The sequence below is a fragment of the Podarcis muralis genome, chromosome 5 (genome assembly GCF_964188315.1).
Source record: "Podarcis muralis chromosome 5, rPodMur119.hap1.1, whole genome shotgun sequence".
NCBI classification, from domain to species: Eukaryota; Metazoa; Chordata; class Lepidosauria; order Squamata; family Lacertidae; genus Podarcis; species Podarcis muralis.
The window spans coordinates 70,143,194-70,168,512 of NC_135659.1; the positions used below are offsets into that span (position 1 = coordinate 70,143,194).

Genomic DNA, 25,319 nt, shown 5'->3' on the forward strand with positions numbered 1-25,319 from the left:
ATGCATGCCATGTGTTTTGTCCAGTTCCATGGTGCTACCAATCAAAATTCTAGGAGTCTGGTGACTATAGACTCCCTGGAATTTTTTTCAGCCCTCATAGAGGGCTTGGGGAAGTGCCTTTGGGGCTATGGCAATTAGTTCCAAAAAAGGTAAATCACCTATCGTCCACCAGGAAGGAAAAACTTCAGCCCTTTGAAAGTATGACCCTAGTTCACATGGACCCTTCAAAATAAAGCAAAGATCTGGCCATTTTACCATGATGTACAGTGGGCAGCTCACAAAGTAGCTTCAAACAGCAGGGGGAAAGCAACAGGCTATATGTTCATACTTAGGCATTTCCCACTTCTAAATTCCAAATCTGCAGGTCTCTGTTTGTTCAAGCGTGTTAGGGTAAACAGATCACTATAAATCAGAAGCTCCCAAAGGTCAACTGCTCTTTTCTTTGTACTCAATGAACTTTTCATATAAGGGTTCAGCTTGGTAGGAAATCTCTGCTCCATGCAACTCTCTAGCAAATATTCTTTGTCTTATCTGTCAGGGGAATCACCTGATAGCACTAACTGTGCCCAATACTCTTTCCCGGTGCTTCTTTTCTGGGGGGACATGGGGGGACGCATACCCCTAAACATTTTGTGAATCTAAGTTTGGCCTTATTGAGGAGCAGTATTTAAATATGAATAGGAAAGTGAGAGTACCCCTAAACATTTTTTAAGGGGAAAAACACTGCTCTTTCCCCCTCTCCCCCTCAAGACATTTATGCCTATGGCACTGTGCCTATGGCATCAGTGCCTATGGCACTGATACTCCATTTCTTAAAAGAAACAAATATGAACAAAAGTTCACGCCTATAGGCAACACAACTCCTGAAAGAAGTAGAACTAGAAGAAAAGCAGTTGCTTGTGGAGGTTCGGACAGGCCTCAACACTTGCTTTAAGAGCCTGGAGTATTTCCATCTACCAAGAAAAGGTGAAAAGCTATGGTGGGCAGACACTGTAAGGGGTATCCTGCTTACCTGATACATGTACATGCTGAAATTAATGCCATTGGACAGATGGATGGTTATGGATTTGTTCCCTGTATTCATGCTGAGGAATCATAGCCAGCTTGATCTGTAAATCCATGGCTCTGCCAGGCCGAGGGGAGAACAGGAACTAAATCCAGAGATGAAGGGTAGAGGCAGCCTAAGTTCCATGTCCTGCTGCAGACCCTGGTGCCTGAGGTTCAAACCAGCAGGAAGTTGCTTCTTGCAGAATCTGTCTGTCCGGGAGGAGGAGGAGAACTGGGCACTGGAATAGTGTCAGCGAAGCCCTTGTCAAGAGGAGGCATTTGGAGCTCATGGAAATTCCCCATCTGCTGCCTGTGCTAATCACATCCCTTTTCAAGATCCAGGGGAGGCAGCAGTGCGGCTTGGTAAGGGAGGCAAAAATGCTACAAGCAGAAGCTGGGAGCCGGGAGAGCCAGCAGCCTCCCCCAGAGGATCTCACAGATGCACAAAGTCCCTTTGCAATGACCTAGTTTGCTCTGCATTGCTTGCATGTTCCCTATACAGAACGTCGGAGGGAGAGGAATTGAAGCAAGAGCAGAGAGTAAATCCGCACAGCCCCTTAATCCAAGCGGCTGCAGAGCCCGAGAGGCGTAACCCTCCCTTGGCTGACCTGGCATGCTCTCTGCCCAGCTGCTCAACATGGATGAGTGCAGACACCAGAGCTGTGGCTCTCAATCCAAGACGTGGGCATTGAGCATGTGAGGCCACAAAGGGGCGTGTGCCTGAAAATCAGCTTCGGCAGAGCCCATTTAGGGCCATGGTACCTTTTGACCAGCTTGGAATTTATTGGATCTGGCTGACCCAACTGGGAATTTGCCAAGGGCAGAAGGTCACTCAGCTCAGTGAGGAAGCAGAAAGACCAAAATGTGTCAAGGCCAGAAGGTGCTCATACTGGGCTTGTAAGCAGCCTGTCTGGCTGAGTGCTTAGCTCTCCCTCCCTTGCCAAGTTCTTGCAGACTGCAGTTGCTGCTCAGCTGAATGTAAAGTACCCTGGGGTTGGTAGTACCGTAATGCAAGAAATATTTGAGTTTCTTTCCCCCTTCTAAAAATACAGGTCCTCCCCCTTCTCACTACAAGCCAGAAAGTGAGCTGTCATACCCTTGGCTAGGCTCTGCAGCATGCTGCAGGGCCTAGCGTCTCAGTTTGGGGTTCATGGTTGACCTGCTAAATAATCACCTCAGAACATGGCTGCCAAGGTTAATCCCAACCCTGGGCTCTCTTCTGTTCTGAGAGATATGCACATGAGACTCAGAGCTGTGGACACACAATATTAGTAACAGCCACTCGCACTGATTTCAAATAATCTTGTCTGCATTTTACTGAAGGTAAACTCAACCATGAGGGACGCGGGTGGCGCTGTGGATTAAAGCCTCAGCGCCTAGGACTTGCCGATCGAAAGGTCAGCGGTTCGAATCCCCGCGGCGGGGTGCGCTCCTGTCGTTCGGTCCCAGCGCCTGCCAACCTAGCAGTTCGAAAGCACCTTCAGGTGCAAGTAGATAAATAGGGACCGCTTACCAGCGGGAAGGTAAACGGCGTTCCGTGTGCTGCGCTGGCTCGCCAGATGCAGCTTGTCACGCTGGCCACATGACCCGGAAGTGTCTGCGGACAGCGCTGGCTCCTGGCCTATAGAGTGAGATGAGCGCACAACCCTAGAGTCTGTCAAGACTGGCCCGTACGGGCAGGGGTACCTTTACCTTTACCTTTACCTAAACTCAACCATCCCCACTCCACACACATACACATTCAATCATCTCCTTGAAACAAGGAGACAGTGACAACTACATTTAGGATTGGTTTATTATCCTCCTGCCTGGAAGCTGCCAAGTGCCACAGTGTCATGCCTACCAATTTTCTTCAATAAGAATGCTAAGACCACAGGTAGCCAAACACAATGCTCTCCAGATGTTGATAGACTACAACACTCATCAACCCTCACCACTGGCCATGCTGACTGGGACTGATGGGAATTATAGTTGAACAACTTCAGGAGGGTATCACATTGTCTGCATTTGCTTTAGACAATAAAAGTCCATGTCAGTTAATGTTGGACTTTGTGCAAAATCTTTGTAATGCTTTAAAACTGCAGCTGTTCCTAGTGGCAAGGAACCTTCACTGCACTCTTTTTGGTGCCTGCTAAAAACATTTTCGTTTAGGCAAGCCTATCCAATATGTAAAATGTTGACATGCACTTTAACCTGGCTTTTAAGCATATACTGTAATTGAATTGATTTTTTTTTAATGTTTTAAATAGTTGTTTTCAACTATTTTCTTTACTGATAATTCTTACTGTAAACCACTTGGAGGTTTTATTGCAATCTAGCTGTGAAATAAACAAACATAAATAAACCTAGGTATATGGATTACTTTTGATTCAAGCCAATGTCAAACTTTGGCTTGGATTTTATGCATCCTTTGAGTAAAATTATAATGTGTGTGGGAAGGGTAGAATACTTAACTCACATCTCATTGAGAGATAGATAGTGGTGTGCCCAGAATTCAGGAGCAGCTTAGTACACCATTGTATGACTCAAATACTTGCAAAAAAAAAATCCACTTTCTGATTTTGTATGAATGACTTCTAGATTCAGCTCCAGGAGGAGTAACGTGGGAAGTAGACCAAATATATCCCCTTTGAAATCTTCTAAGCACTGAAGTTTAAATAATAAATATATGGGAGACACCCATTATGGTGCCCGGATTTCAACTACCAGCTAATGGGGTAGGCAATGAAAAGGCCATGGCCCCAGAGACCTGCTCTGTGCAAGATCTGCCTCTCTGAGGGGAATTTCACAACCTCCACCTGTTTTGACAGTATACAGTCCTCCTCCACTGCCGACAGCGGCAAAGGTGGAGGAGGAGGAGGGGGGAAAGCCCAAAAGGGCTGCTTTTAGGCTGCTTGTTCCTCCTCCTCCTCCACTGACAGCCACCGACAGCTGCTGACAGGGACCCTCAATCGAGTGGGACTTTGTCAGAATAAAAAATGTGTTCCACCCACAGCATCTTTGGTTGGGTAAGGTATGCCTTTTCCTAGGCTGTTACAGTAAACATCGAAAATTACTGTGCTAGATGATGTAATAGCACAATAGTTACCCATTATTAGAGTATTTCCGCAGCCTAGAAGTCTGCAAGATTTATGATAAAACAAGGTATTAAGGACAGGGCTTTCTGTCTTCTCTTACCTTTTAAGTACCGTGTGAAGCTGGATTGAGCAAACTATTTTCTCTGGGCTCATCCCTCCATGGTCCGGATAGTGGGTGCACATGAGCGCCCACGCCCGCAATTTCCAGCATCTGCACAGATGTGTTTTCCAGCGTCTGCATCAACGCAATTTGTGGCACTGCACTGTGCCAGTTTAGTTCAATGCGCGGGGACTCGTTGAGCGGGTGGCTTGGTTCGGGGGCAGCTTGTGAACTGGTAAAACAACCCCCGTGGGCCACTTGTGGCCCATGGGCCTTAGGTTGCCAACCCCTGGTTTAGATAATCTGCTTCCTTTAGGTGTACCTGCAGCTGGCTTGCCACCACCATCTCAATCACCTTGCTCAGGAAAGGAATACTAGAGAGGGGACAGTAATTTTCTAAGACCTCTTGATCCAGGGAGGCCATCTTTAAGACAGAGGCATTAACCACACCCTGGAACTGTATTACACATATTTTTCCCTATGACAAATATTGTCATATGTATGTATGTTGTTCCTCTGCAAGAGAACTTGAATGCCTTCTGTCAAGCTTCCAAGTATAAACACTGTATCTTTTCCCTATATAAACTGTCTTCCCAGTGTAAATCTGTATTTAATGCCCTTGATATAATATGAATCAACTGTAAATGGTGTGAGCAAGGAATAAATGTTTGGGTTTGAAAAGAATGCACGAAAGAAGCAACAAATGATGTTGATAAGATACAATGCTCATACTTGGAATTGTGACTGGAGGCATCCAAGTTCTCTTATAAACGAAGAACACACATAGTATGTTATTGTGCGTGTGCCTAACTTATTAAAACGCGTAACAGAATGGAACAGTTTGGGAGAAAATAAACAGGCAAAGGCATGATTAAGCAGTTCCTGTAGCATTGTAAATGAACACCTCCGATTCCACCTGAATCAGGGGGTGGGGGGGTGGAAGCTAGCATAAATAAAACATTACCTTGGGCACCAGCTATGGGTCTTCCCTAGATTTCAGCACCACCTGCTGGTACTACCATGCCATAACACTGTACCAAACCTGTTCAGCTTCCCCTCGGTTATCAGGGATGGATTTTCATGAGAATAAACACTCTATAGCATCACAGTATTAATGTTAGAGTACCTGTAGAAAAAATGCTAATTATGAATTTGCACAGAATACAACTATTGTGTCAAAAAAGTTTATTAAAACTTTCATGAGTTTAGGTACTTGTGCTAAGGGCACACACAAAGTCCATGCTGGGAAGAGTTTGTAGCACTGCTTTTGACAATCTGTTTATAAACATACTGCAAAAAGATGGTAAATTCTTCATATCCTACAGTGCTATGTGCTAGCTTAGAACTTCACATTTGGCTCTCCCTCACGTAAAAGGTAGTAATACAGGTAACTCGCATCTTACACAAGGGTTATGCTCCTGGTCATTTAGTGTATAAGCAAAATTGTGTAAAGCCAGAGCAACCTCTTGAAACCTCAAAAAACATTGCTGCGCTTACCAATGAGGAACAAATGCAGCTCTTAGTCTCCCTCCTCCTCTTCTTTGCTAATTGATGCTTTGGGGGATTATGTGCGGACGAGAAAAAGTGCTTGGCTGTGGTTTAGAACCACAGGTGGGTTGCGTGGGCTCATCTAATGTTGCTCCTGGTGGTTTCTTAATCAGGAACATTGTGATTGGCAACTGCCACTGTTGTTTCTTGGGTTTGTCAAGCATTTCCTTTTATGGTCTCATAGGGTCTGTAATGTCACGGATGATCTTGAGGCTGCATTCTTTGCGTGCTTTGTTACTTGAAAGAGTTTATAAAATTCAGGTGGGTAGCTGTGTTGGTCTGACACAGCAGAAATATATATAAAAAACAAGAAGAAAATTGTCTAGTAGCACTTAGAGACCAACTAAGTTTGTTCTTGGTATGAGCTTTCGTGTGCATGCATACTTCAGATATGAGTTTATTAAAGTTATGCAGGTTCCAGCTTGCTGTCTCACACTCACCATCCTCATCCTCACATTCTGAACTTGATCTGACCAGTTCCTCAAGCTCTTCAACAGTCAATACCTGTTGGCCTCCAATTAGCTTTTCCCCTAAATATGGTCAACAAAGCTATCACCACCCACTTGCCTGGCACAATGTCCTCAAGCTCAGTGGCAATGCTTGGAAATCCTGCAAAATCATGCAAATACGTGTTCTGTCAGCATGCATTCACTGTTTCAGCCCTGATTGCATTCACTGTCTGTTTGATGTAGGTGATGCAATGGGCAATATTGAAGGACTTCCAACATCCATCACATTGATCATCCAAGAGAAGGTGAGCTTCATGTAAGCAACCTTGAAGCAGTGAATCACACCATGATCCAGAGGCTCAATGAGGGAAGTCGTATTGGGAACTACGTCCAAAGCAGAGTGCCTTGGGCTACCCAGAAGCAGTATCCACAAGCAGCATCACTTTAAACTCCAGGTGAGACTCTCTCAGTTCCTTCCAGTCCAGAAATTATGGAAAAGTCATCGAGGCCTTTTCGTTGGATTGCCAAACCACAGGAAGGAGACCTGTACAGCAAGCATGGCTTTATTAAGTGTCCAGCCACTTTGCCAGAGAGCAGCACAGTCACTGGATCTTTTGCAAGCCAGGGACTTGTTTTTCAGCTTTGGCAATCTGTCACCTCAGGCATTTTCTTCCAGAACAGCACCATCTTGTTGCACTGAAGACTTGCATTGAAGATATACCTTGTCATACATCAGCATCTTTAGTTGCACGTGGTATGTTTTTGCAGCCTCTTGTCTGCAGCTGCAGTTTCCCCAGTCATTTGGACATTCATGAGGTTGAAGTGGACCTTAAAGCTGTTATGCCAGACTGGGCTGGCTTTCCACAACTGTGGTGGAAGGTTTGAAGCGGTCATAGAGGCTGAGAGCCTTTTGGAGATAGATGCTGCCCTCCACAGGAACACATTTACAGTTCTTGTCTTCCAACCACAAGTTCAGTGCCTTCTCTGTCTTCACCAAGGCCTTGTCCCACACCTGGCTGGTCACCTTTGTGATGTGCTTGCTGCCACAAATCTCCTTCTCACGCACCTTGATGGCACAGGGGCTGGACTTGTTCTGTCCATATTTGCATGCCGCAGCACACACAGGCATGCCATCCTTCAAACAGTCCAGCACAACCACTTTCTCTTTCAGCATGGGAGCCACCCTCTGCTTCTTTGGTTTCTCAGTAAAGGTAAAGGTAAAGGGACCCCTGACCATTAGGTCCAGGCGTGACCAACTCTGGGGTTGCGGCACTCATCTCGCTTTATTGGCCAAGGGAGCTGGCGTACAGCTTCCGGGTCATGTGGCCAGCATGACTAAGCCGCTTCTGGCGAACCAGAGCAGCGCCAGAAACGCCATTTATCTTCCTGCCGGAGCGGTACCTATTTATCTACTTGCACTTTGACGTGCTTTCAAACTGCTAGGTTGGCAGGAGCAGGGACCGAGCAACGGGAGCTCAGTAGCTGATGACAATGATACCTTGTGTTTGGGGGCTGTTCTGCAGTCTGCAACTTTCTCCAAGTACCTCCTCCACACTCCAACCTCCCCCAATGTCTTTCCAAACTCCGCCACAAGTCTCTCTGGCCTCCTCCAATCTCTCTTCAACCACCTCCCAAACTCTCTGCTATCTCCTCCACTCTCTCTCCACACTCCAATTACTCTCTCAACCACTCTCCCAAAGACTGACGGATTGCTGGCCATTTTTTCCTCACTCTGCCTCCTCCCACCCCCATGCACAAAATTTATTTAATTATTTAATGGTGTTTAGCATAAAGCTGTACTCAAGTACAGTATAATAAGCATAAGATGCAAGTTACCTGTACTTCATTTAATTAGTTACAGAGTAACCTTCACTACATGTACATACACATCATGCCCCATCCAACAGGTAGCACACTGCTGCATCAAATTCCATGAAAGCTGAGTCAGGAGGGAATCACAGAATTGTAGAGTTGGATCATTTAGTCGAACCCCCTGCAATGCAAGACTATGCAGCTGTCCCAAACAGGGATTGAACCTGCAACCTTGGCATTATCAGCATAACGCTCTAAACAACTGAGCTATACAAGCTGACTTAGGAAGAAATGAGAACCAAAATTAAAAGGACTATGAAGATCAGAGGAAATCTGTTATTGGCACACTATTAGTTCAGGTGTTAGAAATTAATTAGAACAACTCTAGAAATAAAACTGCAAACAATTATGACTGAACAGTTCTTTTCCTTGGAATTTAGCCTGGGGCACTGAGGCAGTCTCTAGTTTTAAATAAATAGCTACAAAAAAGACCAACATTCAGTTGCTAAATGTAGTATTTTACATGTGGCAGCTGGCCAATTCCCCAAGAACCAGATTTTATGTTCCTTACACAAGCTTTCAGAACAGCCTTCCTGGACATGTGGAGAGATTAAGCTCCATCGTAATCAGACATGGGTGCAGTTATGGCCATTTGTGACCTAGGCCTATAATTCCTGAGCCCCACAAATCCTGCTTGGAACTGCCTGCAATCATGATAGATAGACATATGAAGTTATGACTGTATATATGAAGTTACTACAGCATGTATAACAATGTCTAGTTTTTCTCCAGCAAACGATCAGCTGGAAAAGTAGCTGTATTGAGCACTTCCAAATTGTAAACCTACTCATTCACAGGGAACTGCACCCCCTCCAGAAGAGGCAACCCACCTGCTCCTAGGCTGACTGGCTCATGCATTATCAGCTCCCATCATATCTTAATTACACTTAAGCTTTTTCTACCTCATCTAGCCCACCACCAACTTCAAGCATCAGCTCAGAGAATCCAGACACACCTGGATCCGAGGACAAGGATAAAAAGAGTTAGGCATCACTGATATGTCACCTCTGGTTCCCTTATGTTCTTACCCACAAGTTTCATAAGGATGTTAAATTTCTTAGACGGCAAGATTGGACTCTTATTACATCCAACAAGATGAATTTCAGTGGAGCCAACTGGTGGTCTTCTGGCACTATCTCCTAGTCAGAGCAAAACCACTGCAGAGTTGTGCCAGTCAGTCCAGAAAGACACTGTTGTCAATGCTATTGAAATATTGGGAGCAAGAAAGTATTAACACTGAGAAAGTGATTGCTGCAATTAGAGCTGGAAGGGGCCTCAAAGTTCACCTAGTCCAACACCTTGCTAAAGCAGAAAATGTCGTATTATATAGTACCCGCTATAAGCAGCTATGCAGTTAATTTAGAAGGTAATTAGAAAAGGTTTCAAAACTCCATCCCTAGCAAGTGCCTACAGTGATGAGAAACCAATGCATTATGCATTACATTCATGTCCAACTTTAGCCATATCCTCTCAAATTAGACTAAGAAAGCCATGCCCTCTGTCCTGGCATGCCAGTATCTTTGCCCATGACTTTTCCTGCTGTTGCCCTCTTTTAGTTTCCACAAAATCTGTGTATTGATCTTACCTGAGGTAAAGCAGAGTTCAGTTGCCTCTGCAGCTGGTCTCTCTCATGCACGGTCTCCTGTAGCCGGCCCTGAGTCACAGACAGAGTCTCACGTGTTTCCCGAAGAGTCTCTAGCAGCTTGTCTCTCTCATCAAGCATATTCACCATCAGCTGTTCAAAGTTGGCATCAGAATCAGAGCCCGGCTGTGACCCCATGGGGTCACTCTCGCTGATGGTAGGCATTACCTCACACATCATGGCAATACTTGGCAAATGCCCCGCGTTACAGTAAGATCAGAGACTGGCAGGGAATTCCTCCTCAGGATGCCTCTTAAGGCTCTATAAACAGTAAGCTAAGGTCACATGGTTACTGTAGCCAACTGCAGGTTGTGGCAACTGTCAAATGCAGGCTGCATGGTAAGGTCCGTAAACCCTCCATTTCTCTTTGCAAACAGCTGAAGTTTACATTACATCTATCAATGTCTGAAAAGGTCATCAGAGCATTTTTAACATCAAATACATAAAGTAATTAAGACCAGCAAGACCCCAGGACTGAAGGGCAATCCTGTGAGGGTTGTTCCAGATAACTCTGGCATATATTCCTGAGACCCCTCCAGTGATGGTCACCAGCCATGGCAGAGCTCTCTGTCGTTCAGAAAATAGGATGTCCCCTTTCAACACACATATACACACACATTTGCTGCCTTGAAAGATTCAGAAGTATTAGGAAGTCCATGAAATATTTCATTTTCCTTGATATCGTTAGCAGGAAGTCAGCTTGGACAGATCAGCCAATGGCTTGTGAAGTCTTGAGTGGCGTCAGAGCAGACAGATCACTCTCCAAGCAAGGTTACGCCTTTGCCAAATACCTCCTGTCGTACTTCGCTCTTGATCTAGAATCTGTGGAGAAAGAACATTTATTCATTAGAAAAGTGTCCATCTATTGCTTTGCAATTCTTTTCCTTTCAAGAACTTAGATTAGTATATTGCCTTTTTTATTTCCATGAGATAATCCAAAAGAGGGTGTTTTTACAGCAAGCTCTGCACCACAGGTTTCAATTAACTTGTTTACCATCTGTTTCTTGTTACCACCCTTAATTTAGACATGATATTTCTATGTATAGATTCTAGATGCCATGAACCACTTCCCCTCATTTCGATTGTTTTTATCTTGTTTGAGGTTCCATTTCCTCAGCCCATTTTTATAAGGTTGTGTCTTAAAGTATCACGTTCACTAGCATCATTCCACCACGTTTCCAAAGAAGAATATTGTATACATTATTTCTATTTGCTATCTTAGTTATTGGCCTTTCTGCATGACCAGATAACAGGTACAATAAAAAAGCAGTAATGTTTATTATTTATTGAGCACTTATAGTAAGTAGGTATGATACAAGCTGAATAAAAATACAAGGACCTGCCACAAAGCTTAATTCAAATAAACAGAAAAGAAAAAAAGTGGAGGGGTAAAAACAATAAAGTCAAGATACACTATATCAATTAAAATGTTCTTGTAAGAATCAATGAGACGCAGATGATCATGCTTTGATATATAATGCACCGCAGGTACAAGGACTAGCTAATGAATGGACATGAAACTGATTTAAACAAAAGAAAATGTAAAGCTTTTTTTAAAAGGAGAAAGAACCAGAAATATGCAAAAACAGGGAGGACAGAGATAATAATAATAGTAGTAACAACAACAACAACAACAACAACAATTTTGTATTTATACCCTGCCATTCTGGGGAAATGAAGGAATAAAGGTATAATAATTTGTTTAAAGCATTTCTATGCCATATTTATGGCTTAATAGAAACTCTATCAGCCAGCTCTACAAAGGAAGGAATTGAGAAAGCATTATTTCACATTCCTGCTAGATGAGTCATAACTATTAGCAATAGGGACCCTCCAGATTATAAGAGAGTGGGCAGATTCATGTTAGGAGACTTCCTGAACTGTATGGGGCTTTAAAGAGAATAACCAGCACAGAAACACATCAGTAACCAGTGCAGATAACACAACTCAACCATATGCCCCGATCCCAGACTCAGGTATGTGGTGCTTCTGCTGTGTGTAGGTGCTCATATACCCACATATATAGACACACACATGCCTGTGGACTAAGCAGACTTTTGTCCTTTCCTATGATTTAGTAATTCCTGCGCTAGCAACTTCAGGCACTGTTACACGAGTGCAATGAATTGTTTTAGCATCAAACTCAAATCAGTAACAAGCTAAGAAATCAGTTATCTTTTAAGGAATTATTATCCACACAACAAAAGGAAGGAGTTGCAAGGAGAATCTAGCCATAAATTTGATGAAAAATACACTCAAGGGGAAAATTTATCACACTGTTAGAGTCATTCAAGCTGAAACAGTTCTGCTTCTGTTACAAGAAGATAAATGTCAAGCATTTCTGGGAAGAGGTTTTTCAGCACCGCACCACTTTGCCCGGAAAGAGGGTACTAGATGCCACCAGTAGAAGACAATATACATTCTCAGAAAGAAAAAAACAGTCTGCAATTTATTAGTATGTAAATATAGATTCAAATGCCAAGCTCTACTGAATGCTAGAGCTGCATGAGGACCCTGATCAGCCCAAGTTCTTGTGGCCTTCATATTTGACATAGCAGAATGTTGGAGACAGCACCATCACTAACACAGCATTTTTGTGTCATTTCTTCCAGGGACTGAAGTCAGTATGCTTCAATGACATACTTTTCTGCTGATGGAGAGAAAGTATTGAAGAGGAAAGGAAGCAATATTTATTTACAAAGAGATTTGTATCTCACTATTATAATGCAAAATGTTTACTCAGGATGATTTACTATCCTTAAAACAATCTAACAAACAAACACAATACACGTAAGAGTATAAAGGAAACCAGGGACAGGCTCAGCAAATAAACTAGTGCCTGGGAAAACAAAAGTCTTCTGGAATAAAAGTTTCCACTGCCTGGCAAACTGTTTAGCCTGGAGAAGAGGAGGTTAAGGGGTGATATGATAGCCATGTTCAAATATATAAAAGGATGTCATATAGAGGAGGGAGAAAGGTTGTTTTGGTCTCTTCCAACTCTATGATTCTATAGATTCTATGATTCTATGATTCAAACAATGGCAAGAGGGGACCTGAATCTGTTCCAGTACCACCAGAGTAGGTTTGGGAGGTTTTTGTGGGGAGTGGGAGTGGGGGTGGGGAGATTGAGGGGAAATTCCACCATGTGAGCAGAAGTTATTCTACAAACACTGTTATTGTGAAGGATACAACCCTTAATTTCACAGAGTATGCTTTCCTGATCATAAGTTATAACAGGAAGATTTTCATGAACCATGCTGCCTGCCTCTTAAACCTTAACCATGTTTCATTCTTGAATGAGTGAGCCATGCCTTAACTACTAAAGCTGGGGTAGCCAACATGGACGCAATGGCAACTTTGATAACTTTCCCTGTTCACAGAAAGCCACACATAAATGGCCTACAATAAGCAAAAAAAAAAAAACCCAAAAAATAATATGCAGTCATCACCAGTCCACTAATGAATACCCAGATGAACAGGTGAGTTTTATCCAGGCACCAAAATGCCAGTAAAACTGCTGCCAAGCATACCTCTTGGGAGAGGGTGTTCCCAAGTCAGGGTTGTTGTTGTTTAGTCGTTTAGTCGTGTCCGACTCTTCGTGACCCCATGGACCAGAGCACGCCAGGCACTCCTGTCTTCCACTGCCTCCCGCAGTTTGGTCAGGCTCATGTTTGTAGCTTCGAGAACACTATCCAACCATCTCATCCTCTGTCGTCCCCTTCTCCTTTTGCCCTCCATCTTTCCCAACATCAGGGTCCTTTCCAGGGAGTCTTCTCTTCTCATGAGGTGGCCAAAGTATTGGAGCCTCAACTTCACGATCTGTCCTTCCAGTGTGCACTCAGGTCTGATTTCCTTAAGAATGGATGCGTTTGATCTTCTTGCAGTCCATGGGACTCTCAAGAGTCTCCTCCAGCACCATAATTCAAAAGCATCAATTCTTTGGCGATCAGCCTTCTTTATGGTCCAGCTCTCACTTCCATACATCACTACTGGTACTACCCCCAATATTCTTGTAACCTCCATGTATATGCCATTCCACCAAGAAGGATGCTGTAAATACAGTATTATTTGTTACCTTGCCTTTCAATCAAATAATTATCAAGGCACCTTAACAATTCAAATGTTTGAAATTTGACACAATGAAGATGGGGTGTTTCACTTATTAAGACAGTGCACATTATTTGTGACAAAAAAGAATGGGGTTATAAGTATTGGTCAAGAATATTTTCAGTTTTAACTCTTCCTTGGATACAATGGTTCAGATTCAAGCCAGATTCAAGTCAGATCCAATGACATGAAATGCATTTCAGCTATGAGCTGCACAATTTGTAACCACAAAGAGGCTGAAATATAGAAACTGATTTCATTTTGTTCTCTTTGCATCACACATTCAGAATAAATAATTATGACAGCAGCAGACCAAGAATGCAAACCTCAAGACTTCTCATCTTGTCCTGGAATAGAAACTAGAGCTAGCTTGCATTCTTGGATGTTTAGGACAGAGCAGACCTCACTTTAACTCCAGAATAACTGGTTAGGAAGTAAAGCAGGCAATTTTCTTCTCTTTCCCCCTTTTTGTTTTCTTGTTTTCACCAGACCTCCTAACATTCTGCATCTCTACTGCCCTCACACATAGACTAAAATTATAGATCCACATAATTGGTCCAGCTTTTGATCCCTTTAGACTTTCCGCACTCCCCACAGCAGAAATCAGAAATGCCTAGAAAAATAATAATGGTGAATTCCAACACATACCATTTACTTTTTTAAAGCCATTCACACAACTGTCTGGTTTTCAGTAAGATCTTTATTATACCATTGATTTTAGTGGGTTTGTGCAAATCAATTAAATAAATAAATAAATAAATAAATAAATAAATGAAATACTTTATTTATACCCTGCCCATCTGGCTGGTTACAGGTAGGTAGCCGTGTTGGTCTGCCATAGTAGAAACAAAATAAAATAAATAAAATAAAATAAAATATTCCTTCCAGTTGCACCTTAGAGACCAACTAAGTTAGTTATTGGTATGAGCTTTCGTGTGCATGCACACTTCTTCAGATACTCTAGGTGGCTTCCAATACATATAAAAACATAAAATGTCAAACATTAAAAACTTCCCTATACAGGGCTGCCTTCAGATGTCTTCTAAAAGTCAAATAGTTCTTTATCTCCTTGACATCCAATTAGAGGGTGTTCCACAGGGAGGGAGATATTGTGTAAAGTGCTAGCACCTTCAGAACCTTCAATGTGAATATTCTCTCCCCCCTAACCTGCAAAATAGGAGAGACTCTAGAAATAATTTCTTCTGTATAAGATAATGAAATGACAGTTAGTGGAAGAAGATCCTTCTCTGGCCAATAATCCTGTACCATAATTTTCTATAGGGGAGAAAGGCCAGCTGAGTTTTTTAAATGTGTAAATCAACAAGTAATCAGCTAGCATATTATGTCCCATCTCTCTGATATAGAGGAGTCACAAGGAAACAGGTTACTGGATCCAATTTTTACCTAGACCCCATGGGAATGTGTGTGCTCACATGTGAAGATAATTCTACACTGGAGGGTTCTTCTCAGTTGAGCTGTCACTTTTCCTGAAAGTATGAGTAACAGCTCAGGATGACATAAGCAGCAATGGAAAGAGCTGAGGGGCTCAGTTGTACTGCGCCAAAGGAGGAAGCAAAGAAGAGCTCAAACTATTTTACATCCAGATTCAGGTAGGTAGCTGTGTTGGTCTGACACAGTCAAATTAAATAAATAAGAAAAATGTCCAGTAGCACCTTAGGTAAAGGTAACCCTGACCGTTAGGTCCAGTCGTAGACTAAGGGGTTGAGCGCTCATCTCACTCTATAGGCTGAGGAAGCTGGCGTTTGTCCGCAGACAGCTTCCGGGTCATGTGGCCAGCATGATTACGCTGCTTCTGGCGAACCAGAGCAGTGCATGGAAACGCCGTTTACATTCCCTATTTATCTACTTGCACTTGACGTGCTTTCGAACATGCACATGAAAGCTTATACCCAGAACAAACTTATTTTATATCCTGCGCACTTTGAATACTTCAGCAAAGCTCACATTCATATGCTCAATTAAAACATAATTCAGTGACACACACACAGAGCATCAGAAAAAGGAAACTATATATTTCAGTTGCTTTTTCAGAAAGCCATATGCTTCAAGCAATCTTGTAGAAATACTATTTCCTAAAGAAAACAAAGAGAATAATCTTAACAGTTGTTCCATAGCCAAGTGATTCCAAAAATACAGCACTGTATATACCACTGGTGTTATAAATGTTTATTTATATATGCACTTAAAACAACTGACTAGGGTAAAATGTGATACACATGTTGTTTTTAAGATCAGCTTTCTGCAAATGATAAAAAGGGACTAAAAAAAGACCAATCCTAGCCCCTGCCAGATGGCTGATGGACATGGCAGTGTGGTGCAGCCGCCACCACATCCACAGTTCTGCTGCTCATGCCAGCCAGGGTGGTAGGCAGGGAAACTCATGCCAGCTGTGTTTTGGGCTGGGTGAAATGAGCCCTCTGCCACCATCCTCCACCACAAGTGCGAAAGATTAGGGATTTGAATTGCAGCTCAAGTAAAAAATCTCTCCAGTGATAAAAACAACCACCACTTACTTCCCAAGCTATAGAAATAGGAATAGGAGAAACAGTTTCACCAGACAGCAAAGCATATACTGTTGTCTAATTTAAGGTAGAGTCATTAAGATACAGCATTCTCTGGCAATATTCCAGCAACAGGTAAACAAAGCACTTCCCAGTCCCAACTCTGACTTCACTCATTGGCTAAAAACACTGACAGGCAGGAGCTGCCAGTCTGGCTCATTTAACAAAAACAGCACATTATACTTCATTATTTCTTTCTAGAAGGACTAGAAACTTAAATTTAGAAAAAAGAAAGCTCAGAGCCTGGGGACCCATTCTGGGGCACCAATTAAGGCCAACGCAGGAATTGGGTTGGCAACCCCTGTCCTAATTGACAAGCCTCCACAAACTTTAGAATCATAAAGTTGTAGAGTTGGAAGGTACCCCAGGGTCATCTAGTCCAACCCCCTGCAAAGCACTTTAATCAGGAAGTAGTACAAATAAAGAGTGGAAGCAATGAAATAAACTGAAATAGCAGAATTCAACCATGGCAATTCATGGTTCATAGGTTTATGTTTCAAATGTTAACAGTCTCAGTTAACAATGTACAGTATACAAATAACTTTGGGTGGCCATCAGCTATAGGGAGGTCTAATTCTACACATACCTATAAATCCACCACTGGCAATATGGCTCTTATAGGGTTACAATAAATATTTACATTGTGTGTGTCTCTGGTCTAAACAATGCTTCAGCAGTCAAGCTAAACATTTTGTCTCTTTTGACTTGCAAGCCTGAGAAAGTATTCTGTATTGGGGTGAACCAATGAAAAGTGGAAGTACCACGTGGTAATGAGTGAGGGTTAAATATAAAAAATCATTTACTGTACAAGCAAGCTTCCAAGCTGAAGCCTACACAGTTTCAAAGAATTATTGATTAAATAATGTCAGAACTACCAAGGACCACTAATAAATGATAGGATGCTGCAGAGTCCAAGCTGCTGCTTTTCTGGCTACTCCAGCCAAAGGAAAGATCAATGTTCTAATCAAAACTCAACATTCTACCATGGATTCTGGATAGGAATCCACAAGCTGCAGCTCAGAGACTACAAAGCAAATGCACAGCTTTAAATGGGGGCAAGCCTTCCTCATTTCAGAAATGAGAAGTGGTGCCAGCACTTATTTACCATTCACCTTTCAGACATCAAAGCAGAAGGAGCTCCCAGTGTCATGCAAGTGCCAATATATCAGTGAGTAATTATCAGTATCACTGTGGAAATGGAGCAGCTCTGCAGCTAAAGCAGTCACTGCTTTCTCAACACACAATTCTTCCTCTGCATTACTGAGATCATGACAACAAGTGCTAATTTATTCAGAGTCACCAGCACTGAGCAGCGCTGCCGAAGTCTATGCTATAACGCACTAAAGCTTTGATGAAACAAATAATTATGCCTTGCTCTTCATCAGTTGCAAGCTTTAACATATCACGCCCCCTGCCTTAGCACCCAAGTCACAGTGGGGAGTGATTTCACCTCTAGATCACAGACAAGAAAACTGTTCTTGAGAAGGAGGGGTCCGGCCGCCCATTCTATTTGGAAAATGAAAAAGCCAGCATCAGTAAGAGCATTTGCCACCAGCTGCCTCTTTCTGTATCAATAGAACACATTGGTCTGCAATGACTGCAACAATTTAGCAGCTACTCAGCCTCAAAATATGAACCTATTTTCCATGGAACTCACAAAATGCCAAAGCAAGCCAGAGAAACCAAACAAAGAGCTCAAAATTCAAAAAGCATCATTATAAAAACATGCAGATAATATCTCACTCAAATTCCTGTTCTAAGGCAGGCTATACGTATTGGGTGGCATTCATCTAATGCACTGTCAGTGGTAATTCTGCACAAGAACTTTTGCTTGTGCAATGGGGTTTTACCTTACTCTCCTCACCTTACTCTCCTCCTCCTACACCCCTCTCAGAATTGGCAGGGGGGCAAAGGAGAACCCTGAGAACAGCACATTGGGGAAAGAGGCTTCGTCTTCCACAATACTCTCACACACAAACAGAACATTTGTCATAACACAGCACTGAATTACATCTTTTATTTCTAATTTAACCCATCAACCATGCCGTGCCAATTACATGACTTTTTAAACAAGTGCTGGCATATTTTAGCCAGACAGACCAGGACACTGATTTTCAGATAGGCTGAAAGGGCCAAACATAGCCTGTTTTACCAACCACTGAGACTGACATGAAATTGCACCAGAAATGGTTCATGTGTAACCTTCAGGTATAGTAAAGGTGTCATAGAAAGCGAAAGACACAGAATCTGTCTCTACAGGCCTTCCCCAGAACTAAAACAAGTAAAGAAGGGGCATGTCCCAGCTGCATTGAAAGACAGGCAAATGTGTCTCTATGCTGTCAATTAACATAAATGTCTATCTAAGTGTGCCAGCAGGCTTCTCAGACTAGAAGGAAAAGCCCTGCCAGCTGGATACTAGCAGTTAGCATGTGACAAAACATCAAGAGGCAAAAATAAGCAGGCACATTGAAATTTTAGAGATGGAGACCTTCAGGAAGGGATTACATGGGCATTCCAGAAGACAATCTGCATGCCTATATACAGGATTTTTTCATTGTAGCAGGCATCCCACTCTATTGTAGATTTTAAAGACAACTCTTTGGCAAAACAGCAGATCCACCCCAACTACATTTTCCTGTGGCTACAAATGGGAACATATGCATATAACTGGGGAAGGGTTTGAAAAAGGGGGAATGTGTGAAAGTCCCTATACAACCCCTCATAATCTGCTTTAAAATGTAGGCAAGCAGTGCAAGAAGTTGAGATATCCCCAGCTGTCTTAGAGACACCTCCTTCCACTAGGTGCTTCAACAGTGCTTGCCAGTCCATACTGCTTCTCTCTCCACTAGTACAATATGACTATAAACAAAAAATCCAAAAACCTAATATTGCAACCAAAGCAAAGCATAGGAATTAAGGAAATTCATGAAAATCAATCCATTTGCACAATTTGCTCCCATTACAGTTCTATACCACCTCCCATGTCAAGTTCGAAGGTGGTGTGTTCAACAGTATTTAAATACATGCCAGTGCTTTTTAAATACAGGAAGAAAATGCAGTTGAAAAACTAAGGCAGAATTAAAATTATAATATACAGAAATCAGGCACCAGTGAAGATCTGCAAGCAGAAATGTGTTTTTAAAAGGTGCCCAAACATCATTAATGCAGGTGCTCACCTAAACTGAGGGAGAAGGTGGTTCCATAGTACAGGCACTGTCACAGAAAAAGCCTTCTTTCTAGTGGCTACAAACCATGCTTCCATAGGCAGCCACACAACCAGGAGCGCCTCATCAGTGGATTGTTACAATTCTGCAGGCCAAAAGGGAGAGAAACACTCCTTCAAGTATCCTGGGTCCCAAGATATTTAAGGCATGCGACACAAGGAAGATTAAGCACATGGGGACACTGAGGGTGGAGCTTGCAAGTGCGCTGTTGTCCTCATAAACACTTTGAGCATTTGTGTGTACAGGCAAATTGTCAAGAATTGCTGTATTTCTGACCTCTCTGAGGGGAATTCCATCTGTCTCATCATCATCTCCCCTCTGTCCTGATGTGAACACTGACCAGGCAAGGCTAAAGTGGCATGGCTAAAATGCTATAGGAGAGCAAAGCTGTAATGCTGCTTAAGGGTAGCAGTTCTGTCACAATCACAAGCTTTGCTTTACAAAAATATCCCTCTTCAATTAAAGAGGTCCAATCTTTAAAGGAGGGGAGGATACTCTGGCTAAACTGTGGCTTCTGCAATGACGTGCTGTTCTCACCATGACCACCCGATGCCTATGGGAGGCCCCAAAGAAGAGCCTAAGCACACCAGCACTCTACCCACTTGTGATTCCCAGCAACTAACATTCAGAGGTCATGTTCAGTACCGTACATGCCCAGCAATACTATATGCATTTTGTTGTCCTTCAGTAGCTTCCAGTGAAAAGTCCCTTATGCATTTATCTTCATCTCTACCCATCACTTTCAAAGCCAGTTTCAAAGTCACCTGTCCATAGCAGTGCTTTTTCTTGCCACAAAACAGAATTTAAGAATAAATACTCTCATAAAAGGAACCAAGCTGGCATCATTTACACGAATGCACAATTTGTTAGTGTTGAGCTTCCTGGATGAACATTGCATAGATTCTGTTCACATGCTTTCCTAGATTTTACTTTTTTATTTCCACTAGAAGATAAGGTGTGTGCTCAGTCCAATCATTCAAGATTCAAAGCTCCAGGAATTAATCAGACAAGCTTCTGCTTTCCCACCAGTTTAAAAAGCTTGTTAATGGTTACTTTCACTATCCACTTATTTCAGACAAGAAAAGTAGTCAGCACAATAGCAAGGCCATTTAGATGCAATGTCAGAGAACCAATTAGCATTTCATGGCTAAGCTCATACACTGGCAGGCAATTATGAAATTGCCTCCAAAGCGAGTTCTGACTGGCTCTGACTGAGCTTTAGTCCTCCTGGGCATGCATTTAAAAGAAATCCCACTTGGGGTCTCTTAAACCAACACTAATTAAGTCATATTCAAGTTAACAGCTTCCCTGCTGGCTTACTCAACTGGGACGTCCTCAATTATAGAGCTTAATTTTGGCCACCAAAGAAGTTGGGAAATAGGAAAATGGGCTGAACATCTGTATCACCACAGGTCTGAAAACCCAGAGACCCTGGAGGAAGAAAAACAAGTTGCTTACCTGTAACTGGGGTTAAAGGTCATTAGTGCTGCCACACATACAGGATCAGAACATGTGCAGAGCCATCCATGGAACTTTCTAGCACTTTAACTAAGGAGATGGTGCTCCTGCCCACCCACCCTCTTAGGAAAAGCATTTTGACCCTCAGCATCTTGACTTTCATCACAACTGCCACAAAAAGAGGAGTACCTTCTAAGAGCAAGACACACGTAAAGCAGGAAATGACGATGGATTGTGGGACTAGACTTATGGCCAAGCAAAGGAAGCCAATTTCAGGTAAGCAATGTATTTTCTTCTTGGGTCTTTGCAGTCTCATGTAAGTGTGCCTAGTGGGCTAAAACACAAGAAGGAATGTACCTATGAGAAAAGTGTATAAAGAACACTGTCAAAGGCAGTGCTTGAAATGGCACACATAAACAAGGACAATAGTGCTTTACAGATGTGAGCAGAATGGACCGTCAGTCAGGGTCTATCATTAGACAGAGTGAGACTACCGCTTCAGGCTGCGGATGCTGGAGGATGGGGAGTGGTAGGGAGATGTTGGGAAGACAGAGCTGTGTGGGTCAAACACCCTGCCCTCTGTCAGCCTGTTGTGATGCACATGGAAATGGGCACCAGCCACAAGGAATGCACAAAGAGCTGAAACTGTCCTCCTGAGCGGGAGTGACAGCTCCCTATCTAGAGCACTGGAACATTCTGGAGAATGTTTGCACAGGCACATACATACAGATCCCATTTGTGTGATTAAGAAGAATGCAGGAATCCTAAATATTGCAAATATATTACTTGAATCATTTCAAAATCCAGAACCTTGGCTCCCCCTAGCTCAGGGGTAGGCAACCTTTTTTCTGTTGAGATCTGCATTCCCTGGGGGATAATCTGTTGGGGGGTGCATACAGACAGTGGGTGGGGCTTAAGCCCAAAGTAGGTAGGGTCACCTTTTCTCTCTGCCACCCCCTCCCTTTATTCTCTGTCAACCAAAAGTCCTCAACTACAGTTGGGAGATTGAAAACATTGTCCTTTTTTGCAGCATATGTAATAAAACAAGTCTTTTACAGCATCTCTGAAATTTTATAATGTCATCTCCGGGTCGGTCTGCTGCCCTGGGCTTAGGGTAAAGGGGTTGGTGAGCTCTGTCAATATCACTTTCTGTCAGCTCCATTTCAGGAAACAGACCATTCAGCCATACAAGAAGATCAGTATAGCAATTTATAGCATTATTTTCATCATCAAAATTACCCTAAGGTTGTCTGCAGCAGCATTCCTTCCCACCTCCCCCCCCCCCCAATTTGTCTCTTTATACCTAGCTGTTACTCTACAAGGTTTCTAATGGCCTTTTATGCTTCAAAGATCCCTAGCCTCTGTGACAATTTGGGAGGTATCCTTAACCCATACAGCTAATTCTTTAATTTCTTGCTGAAATGCTTTTACAGTATTTGCCCAGTCTGCTGCCATGTCTGCCCTATATTATTCTAAAGTATCAGTCATGAGTTCAAGGTTCACTTTTGGGGATTTTCAGAGACAACGGTCAGGCTGCCGTCATCATCAGTTTCATCAACTGATAGCTCCAGATTTTTCAAATCAGACCATACATAAGGATTTTTTTTCCTTTAGATATTCTTGATCCAGGAATCATAACCAATTGCCAGAAAGTTAACAGAGTAAAATATTTCAGTCAGGAAGCATTCATTATTTATAAATTATCCTCTGGGGTATTGGAGACTTGGCCAAGGTACAATCATTGTGTGACAACATCAACACCTCCCTTCTTCTGATTGTTAAAGAGGGCTCATGATACATGTCTGCATATTCCATTTGATTTTCATGACCTATACATCGGGCAAGTTCTATTTATTTAACTTGTATATTGCAATATATTTCAACAGGAATCTAAACATTTCTTCCACTTGCTAGGTGCAATAGGGTACACACAGGTGCTCTAGGCCAAACAAACAGAAGAAAGTTGGGATGAAGTCCAAACTACTTTTCCTGACCCATCAGAGGGAAGACTAGAAGAGCCTGATAGAACCTGCTGTCTTATGACACTGTGCCAAGGTGGGGTGGGGATCTTTTTTGACCTGGCAGACCAGATGCTTATCTCCTCCCTCCCAGGCCACCTTCAACAGATAGCTGGGAAACCCCACGTCAATCATCTGGCATCACAATAATTGGCATGTGTCAAAGTCCCTTATGCAGCACATTTTACAGTATTTTCCAAACGTTCAACAACCAGTTAAAAAAATGGCCAATCCAGTGCACAGTTGTAGAAGAACAGCAGCATTAGCAGCACTGGTTCTGCAATACAAGGATAAATCTATTTCTTTAAATTCTTGGTCCTTGTTCTATATCAGTGTTTCCCAACCGGTGTTCCGCGGCACACTAGTGTGCTGTGAGACGTTGCCTAGTGTGCCGTGGGAGGGAGGCGGGCGAGTCGGGCGGCGAGAGGCGGGGCGGCGGCGGCGAGCACACGCGGGGCGGCGAGCAAGCTCCCTCCCACATCCCATCGCCGCGAATGCAGGCTTTCGCTGAAGCCTGGAGAGCGAGAGGGGTCGGTGCGCACCGACCCCTCTTGCTCTCCAGGCTTAAGGAAGCTATCCCCCCAGCCGCGCAAGCTCCCAGAGCGATGCCAAAGCTGCGAGCACCTTCGCCATCGCTCTCCGACCTGCTCTGCGGGCTGGGGACGGGAGAAGCTCCGGCTTCCCCCGCCCCCAGCCCGCGCAAGGTCCCAGAGCGATGCGGAAGGTGCGCGCACCTTCGCCATCGCTCTCCGACCCGCTCTGGGGGCTGGGGACGGGAGAAGCTCCGGCTTCCCCCGCCCCCAGCCCGCGCAAGGTCCCAGAGCGATGGCGAAGGTGCGCGCACCTTCGCCATCGCTCTCCGACCCGCTCTGGGGGCTGGGGACGGGAGAAGCTCCGGCTTCCCCCGCCCCCAGCCCGCGCAAGGTCCCAGAGCGATGGCGAAGGTGTGCGCACCTTCGCCATCGCTCTCCGACCTGCTCTGGGGGCTGGGGACGGGAGAAGCTCCGGCTTCCCCCGCCCCCAGCCCGCGCAAGGTCCCAGAGCGATGCGGAAGGTGCGCGCACCTTCGCCATCGCTCTCCGACCCGCTCTGGGGGCTGGGGACGGGAGAAGCTCCGGCTTCCCCCGCCCCCAGCCCGCGCAAGGTCCCAGAGCGATGCGGAAGGTGCGCGCACCTTCGCCATCGCTCTCCGACCCGCTCTGGGGGCTGGGGACGGGAGAAGCTCCGGCTTCCCCCGCCCCCAGCCCGTGCAAGGTCCCAGAGCGATGGCGAAGGTGCGCACACCTTCGCCATCACTCTCTGACCTGCTCTGGCGGCTGGGGGCGGGGGAAGCTCGGGCTTCCACCACCCCCAGCTCCTGCAAGCTCCGGGAGCAATGGCAAAGGTGCGCTCACCTTCGCCATCGCTCTCGGACCCTTTCTGGGGGCTGGGGGTGGGGGAAGCTCTGGCTTCCCCCACCTCCAGCCCCGCAAGCTCTGGGAGTGATGGCGAAGGTGCACTCACCTTTGCCATCGCTCTCGGACCCTTTCTGGGGGCTGGGGGCGGGGGAAGCTCGGGCTTCCCCCACCCCCAGTCCCGCAAGCTCCGGGAGCCACTCTGGCTCCCATTCTGGGGGCTGGGGTCGGGGGAAGCTCGGGCTTCTCCCGCCCCAGCCCCGCGTCTGGGGGGGGGGGAATAATTTTTTTCCCTTTATTTCCCCCCCAAAATCTAGGTGCGTCCTATGGGCTGGTGCGTCCTATAGGGCGAAAAATACGGTAGTCAATATAGGCACAGAGTTAATTTTTTAAACATTTTCTAATGGTGGTGTGCCTCGAGATTTTTTTCATGAAACAAGTGTGCCTTTGCCCAAAAAAGGTTGGGAAACACTGTTCTATATGATAACAAGTTTTTGTTTCAAGATGTTTTTGTTTCCTCATGTTTGCAAAGAACCCCAAATCATCTTAATGAAACAAGTGTGAGGAACCTTTGGCCCTCCAGATGTTGCTGCACTACAACTCCCATCAACCCCAGCAATTATGGCCAATGGCCAGGGATGGTGACTGTTGTAGTTCAGCAGTATCTGGAGGACGAAACATTCCCCATACAGTGGAACCTCGGGTTACATACAGTCCTCCTTATGAACCTTTCGGATAATGAGCTCCACTAACCCAGAAGTAGGTCTCCTGGTAGCGAATTTTGCCCTGGGATGCAAGCAG

At 44.2% G+C, this 25,319-nt stretch overlaps 1 protein-coding gene across 9 annotated transcripts in view; it reads right to left on the reverse strand.

The window, feature by feature from the left end:
- PPFIA4 (PPFI scaffold protein A4) overlaps positions 1 to 25,319 on the reverse strand; it is a 108,458-nt gene that overhangs the window by 61,965 nt on the left and 21,174 nt on the right. For 8 of the 9 annotated variants that reach the window (XM_077929126.1, XM_077929125.1, XM_028734702.2 and 5 more), the window contains one exon: positions 9,679 to 10,557. In XM_077929126.1, the coding sequence (XP_077785252.1) occupies positions 9,679 to 9,915 (237 nt within the window). In that variant the 5' untranslated portion in view covers positions 9,916 to 10,557. Of the gene's footprint in view, positions 1 to 9,121; positions 9,296 to 9,678; positions 10,558 to 25,319 lie in introns of those variants that run through there. The other variant, XM_028734703.2, reaches the window with a different exon arrangement.